This window comes from Camelina sativa, chromosome 18 (assembly GCF_000633955.1).
Source record: "Camelina sativa cultivar DH55 chromosome 18, Cs, whole genome shotgun sequence".
NCBI lineage: Eukaryota > Viridiplantae > Streptophyta > Magnoliopsida > Brassicales > Brassicaceae > Camelina > Camelina sativa.
Genome location: NC_025702.1, coordinates 13639193 through 13645602, shown reverse-complemented (window position 1 = coordinate 13645602; position 6410 = coordinate 13639193). Strand labels below are relative to the sequence as shown.

General features: G+C 30.6%; 1 protein-coding gene across 1 annotated transcript; it reads left to right on the top strand.

The window, feature by feature from the left end:
* LOC104761468 (WD repeat-containing protein 25-like) lies at positions 3249–5298 on the top strand. Its single transcript, XM_010484554.2, has 4 exons — positions 3249–3606; positions 3813–3971; positions 4080–4567; positions 4737–5298. The coding sequence occupies exons 1-4, from the start codon at positions 3282–3284 to the stop codon at positions 5106–5108; spliced, it is 1344 nt and encodes a 447-aa protein (XP_010482856.1). The 5' UTR covers positions 3249–3281; the 3' UTR covers positions 5109–5298.

Here is a 6410-nt window from a genome sequence, read left to right as displayed (position 1 = left end):
TAAAATCTTTTTTTTTTTTTTTTTTTTTTTTTTTTTTTTTTTAAATTGTAGTTTCTGTTGGGTCCTTTGTAGTTAATTAATTAATGGGAGTTTTATTAGAGAAATCATAACTCACCTGTGTGTGTGTGATACAAGATAAATTTTGTTTTATATGCATGGGACGTATGTATTAGAGAAAATTCAACTTTTTCTCTTTTTGGGTTGATTCTCTCAACAAATTAAGAAACTGATAAATGTTATGTTACTCACGTTTTTCTCGTACAATGAAAATAATTTGAATTACTTTTTATGTTGATTTGTATGTAACGGACATGTTGTTCAACAACCAAGAGTATATTTCAATTGACAATTACAGTATGTCCAAGTATTTGATTTATGATTTATACAATTTTTTTTTTATGTTTTGACTGACTATAGTAGTGAACATTTCTATATTATGAATGTTAGTAAAACAAATAAACTCTAACAATAGTTATAATATTTATCCCATCAAAATTTTATTTAACAAGTAAAATAAACTTATATTTTCAACATTTTTAAGTTAGTAATTGTAGGTTGTATTACTAATAATGATATACTTTTTTTTTTATAAGTTACTTATCGAAATAAAGGTTTTGAATCATGACAAAATCTCATTAATTTAAGATCGATCTCTTAACAACAAACATATTTTGACCGAATATAGATAGTATACATTGTTTTCGTAGTATATTAATATGATAAAATAGAGACCGTTAGTAAGAATGATCGTGAAACAATAATTACAATAAATTAATACATTTTTAAGTTAGTAATTGTATGTTGTATTACTAATAATAATATAATTTTTTATAAGTTATTTATTGAAATAACGGTTTCTAATTCCGACAAAATATCAATAAGTTAAAATCGGTCTCTTGACAACAAACATATTTTGACCGAATATGGATAATATACATTGTTTCGTAGTATATTATTATGATAAAATAGAGACCGTTAGTAAGAATGATCGTGAGACAATAATTACAAGAAATTAATACATTTTAAAGTTAGTAATTGTATGTTGTATTACTAATAATGATATAATTTTTATAAGTTATTTATCGAAATAATGGTTTCTAATTCTGACAAAATCTCATTAAGTTAAGATCTGTCTCTTAACAACAAACATATTTTGACCGAATATGGATAATATACATTGTTTTCGTAGTATATTAATATAATAAAATAGAGGCCTTTAGTAAGAATGATCGTGAAACAATAATTACAAGAAATTAATACATTTTTAAGTTAGTAATTGTATGTTGTATTACTAATCATGATATAATTTTTTATAAGTTATTTATCAAAATAACGGTTTCTAATTCCGACAAAATCTCATTAAGTTAAGATCGATCTCTTAACAACAAACATGTTTTGACCAAATATGGATAATATACATTGTTTTCGTAGTATATTAATATAATAAAATATAGACCGTTAGTAAGAATGATCGTGAAACAATAATTACAAGAAATTAATACATTTTTAAGTTAGTAATTGTATGTTGTATTACTAATCATGATATAACTTTTTATAAGTTATTTATCGAAATTACGGTTTCTAATTCAGACAAAATCTCATTAAGTTAAGATTGGTCTCTTAACAACAAACATGTTTTGACCGAATATAGATAATATACATATTTTGCATAGTATATTAATATAATAAAATAAAGACTGTTAGTAAGAATGATCGTGAAACAATAATTACAAGAAATTAATACAGTTTTAAGTTAGTAATTATATGTTGTATTACTAATAATGATATAATTTTTTATAAGTTATTTATCGAAATAACGGTTTCTAATTCTGACAATATCTCATTAAGTTAAGATCTGTCTCTTAACAACAAACATATTTTGACCAAATATGGATAATATACATGTTTTCCTAGTATATTAATATAATAAAATATAGACCATTAGTAAAAATGATTGTGAAATAATAATTAAAAGAAATAAATACATTTTTAAGTTAGTAATTGTATGTTGTATTACTAATAATGATATAATTTTTTATAAGTTATTTATTGGAATAACGGTTTCTAGTTCTAACAAAATTTCATTAAGGTAAGATTGGTTTCTTAACAACAAACATATTTTGACCAAATATAGATAATATACATAGTTTGCGTAGTATACTAATATAATTAAATGGAAAATGTTAGTAAGAATGATCGTCAAACAATAATTACAAAAAATAAATACATTTTAAGTTAGTAATTGTAAGTTATACTACTAATAATGATATATTTTTTTATAAATTAGGTATCGGAATAATGGTTTCTAATTCTGACAAAATATCGTTAAGTTAAAATCGGTCTCTTAAAAACAAACATATTTTGACCGAATATATATAATATACATTGTTTTCGTAGTATATTAATATAATAAAATATTGATCGTTAGTAAAAATGATCGTGAAACAATATTTACAAGAAATAAGTACATTTTTAAGTTTGTAGTTGTGTGTTGTATTACTAATAATGATATAATTTTTATAAGTTATTTATAGAACTAACAATTATAAGTTATTAGTCTTCTAATTTATGTATCCTATACTCTATTTCATGTTTGGTGCCAACTGCGAAGAGGTGCACTTGCTCATCTATTCTTTGGGCTAGATTATAGAAAAGTATAATTTTTAATGTTGTCTAGCACGAAATTGATGAATCTTAAAAATCAATACTTCAAATCTTCAATGTATAATCAGAGTAAGCAGTGATGGGAAATAAGACATGAAATTACTATCTAGAGCAGGCTGCAGGCGGTACAACACGAGTTACACAACAAATGTAAAAGGAAACTTGTCTTTTTCATTATAGAACAAATGAATACCAGCGGCAACTAAATAACCGACCAAACAACGAAGAAAAAATATATTATTTTAATGATATTTATGAGAATTACTTTAATATTTATCTAAATAGTTTTAACTTTTAACATATAAACCAAAATGAAAATTAAAAATACCGAATATTTCCTTTCATTTTAGAAAAATCTATTCCGAAAACCAAAAATAAATAAATAACTCAAAACCGAACATCAAGAATATCTAATTTTCCTAAAATTTGAAAGATCTGTTTAGCACTTTAGCAGCATTCGGACCGACACTCACAAAATTATCTCATCTACAAATTATAATGGGCCTATAGGATTCTTCTGGCCCAAATAAAGCCTACGAAAGGTTCACCATCTTTTCCTACTCATCGCAGGTCACTTCTTCGCTGCTTCGACTTCGAGTCTCTCGGATGGATCTTATATGTATGCCAATGACTCCGACGACGAACCTGAACCAGTGGCCAACGACCGTTTAACTTCTGAAACCGCCGCCGCCGCACCTTCTATTCCTCTCAAGCGTCCATATCCGTTCCCAGAGCAGCGACAGTACAAACCATCTCGTAGACCGTTTCCTCCACCGCACGGTTCCTATTCGGATCCTCAAACGAGCACCTCGGTTACGTTGCCGGTTCCAGGTCGGTACGTATCAAAGAGAGAGAGATCACTTCTAGCCTCTATTTCAACGACTCCGAGTCAAGATCAGGGTTCCGATTTGAGTCAGAAACTAATCCCTAGCTCTCCTGCTGGTAATTTCGAATCACGCTTAATCAATTCGCTGTTAATTCGGATTTAGAATTTAGTATTTGGTGTTAGTTGTTGATCACACAATATTAGCGTAACTGTTCTTCTTAAGTTTGAGTAAATTGCTTAGTGTTCGTTAATCTGCGTCATTAGCTTTGTGATTGTATCTGGCAATAAGTTACTAATGTGTGTGAAGCTTTCTTAATCTCAGTACTCGGGAGTATCTCTGATTCTGATGTGCCTCGCCATGTTCTATCTTCGGTTACACATCGAGGATCCTCGTCCCGGACTGAAATGCCTAGTACGATGTCGATTTCGTTAACCGGTCATACAAAGGCGGTTACTGCTATTGATTGGTCTACAACTCATGGTATGTTCTTATTGAGTCTCTACGGATTAAATTGGTTCTTGTTGGTGACAATCTTTTGTTATATCATCATTGGCCTCATTCATTTGTTCATTAGAGTTTATTTTGCAGTTCATCTTCTTGCTTCTGCGGGGCTAGATGGTGCTGTTTACGTGTGGAATGTGTGGAGCAATGATATTAAGAAGAATGTACGGGGGTTTCTTCATCACAATGCACCGGTTAAAGATGTGAAATGGTCAAAGCAAGGACTATCGTTGCTTTCTTGTGGGTATGACTGCACGTCGAGACTATTTGATGTTGAAAGAGGGGTGGAAACACAAGCTTTTAAGGAGGATCAGGTCATTGGAGTTGCTAAGTTCCATCCAGATAATTTCAATTTGTTTCTTTCCGGTGGATCGAAGGGAAGTCTTAGGTTGTGGGACATTAGGGCCAACAAAGTCGTGCATGAATACATTAGAGATCTTGGGGCAATTCTTGATGTTGAGTTTATCGCGGGTGGGAAGCGGTTTATCTCTTCAAGTGATGTGTCTGGGAGAAATATAAGTGAGAATGCTGTTATAGTTTGGGATATTTCGAGGGAGGTTCCTCTATCTAATCAGGTCAGTTTACCACTCTCAAGTAAAAAAGGGATTTACTTGGTTTAATGAAAAGTATATGTATGTCATTAACATAAGTAAGAGCATTGGGAAGTAGAAGTAAGCTGCATCTGTAAACATAAGCAGAACATGTGTTTATGTATTAAATTGTTGTTCTTGTTTTGCCCCTCAGGTCTATGTAGAAGCATACACATGCCCCTGCATCAAACGTCACCCGCAAGACCCAGTCTTCATTGCTCAATCACACGGAAACTACACTGCAATCTTCTCAACAAACCCACCTTTCAAGCTTAACAAATACAAGAGATTCGAAGGTCATTGGGTCGCAGGTTTCCCAATCAAATGCAACTTCAGCCCGGATGGAGAAACCTTAGTCTCTGGCTCATCTGACGGTTCCATATACATGTACAATTACAAATCCACTGAGCTCATTAAGAAGCTCAAGGCTTATGAACAGCCCTGCGTTGATGTCACATACCACCCCGTTTTGCCTAACGTGGTCGCAGCTTGTAGCTGGAATGGACAAGTCTCTGTATTTGAGTGATCTCACAATGGTTAGTAGTAGTAGTACAAATTAAAAAATTATAGTCTCACCATTGTTCTAGTAGCTTAGGAGATGGTAGAAAACGAAATACAATGGGGCAGTTATTGTAACCAATATCCCTGTTGATGATTGTATGATTGCAAGAAATTTTCAGAAAGAAAAAAACAATAGAGAGGAGACATGTTTGAAACTTTGTCAGAAGGCAAATTCAATCAATTTAAGGGTTTAACTTTTAAACGAGATTTTTTTTGTAGTGAATTTTGCTATCTGGAAAACGAGTCGGAAAATTTTCAATTATTACTATCGTGACTATGTATGTATGTGAGCGTGAGACTGACACCAAATATATATGCTCTCTGATGTTCTCAGAAAACTATGAAATTTCTTTTGACTTCGTCTTGCTAACTACAAAAAAAAAAAGAAGCTCTTTATAGTAAATAATGAATTCAATGGTAGATAGTATTTTATTTTCATAATGCCTGTGTGAGATTTACTCATAGATGTTGGTGAAGTTTTGATTCTTCAGCCCATTTACTCTTCAGAGACTAGGTATTGATACAAGTGTACAACCCTTTAGAATAAATAAAACATGAGGTGCACACAAAAAAAATAAGGAAAAAAAAAGTAAAACATGTTTGATGCAATATAATTCTTATTAATTTGTAGTCAAAAGAATAATAGAAATACGTATTGGATAAAAACATATTTTGAACAAAAGGAATGAACTATATATTATTACTCAATTAATGTGGCCACTAACAAAGTGTGTCAGTAAGTTTGATTTCCCACTATCAACTTCATATGTAAAGGCTTTTGTTTTGAGCAAATTTCATATGTAAAGGCTTTTAACCCCAAATATCAGCTTGCAAGTGAGTGGCACAATCCACACACACACACACAAAAAAACACCTATTATTGTGTTTGTGTTGTGACATAAACATTATTATTTTTTACCTCTACAAATAATATATTTATTAAACTAATATATGTACAATTCTAAATATGCATATTTTTTTGGTACTTACAGAATTCATTAGATAAACTATTGCAATAAAAATTAGATGTGAATATAGCATAAAAATACAGTACGAGTTATGTAATGTATCTATAAAAACATTGATATCTTGAAAATTGTCTGAATTTTTTAGAATGTCGAGTTACTCGTACTCAGCAGAAAATTGTGACACAAAAGGATAATGAAATGGCGAGACACGAACCTTTTCATGGGGAGCAATTATAGAAAGTGGGATTCCAACAAAAACAGAACACAAAAAAGAAAAAGAAGTCTCCTTATCTCTCACA

Bases quoted from the DNA above. Each gene is read 5' to 3' on its own strand.
- LOC104761468 (XM_010484554.2), top strand. From the start codon at position 3,282: ATGTATGCCAATGACTCCGACGACGAACCTGAACCAGTGGCCAACGAC. The intron at 3,972-4,079 runs GTATGTTCTTAT...TTTATTTTGCAG, and splicing joins TGATTGGTCTACAACTCATG to TTCATCTTCTTGCTTCTGCG. The intron at 4,568-4,736 runs GTCAGTTTACCA...TTTGCCCCTCAG, and splicing joins AGGTTCCTCTATCTAATCAG to GTCTATGTAGAAGCATACAC.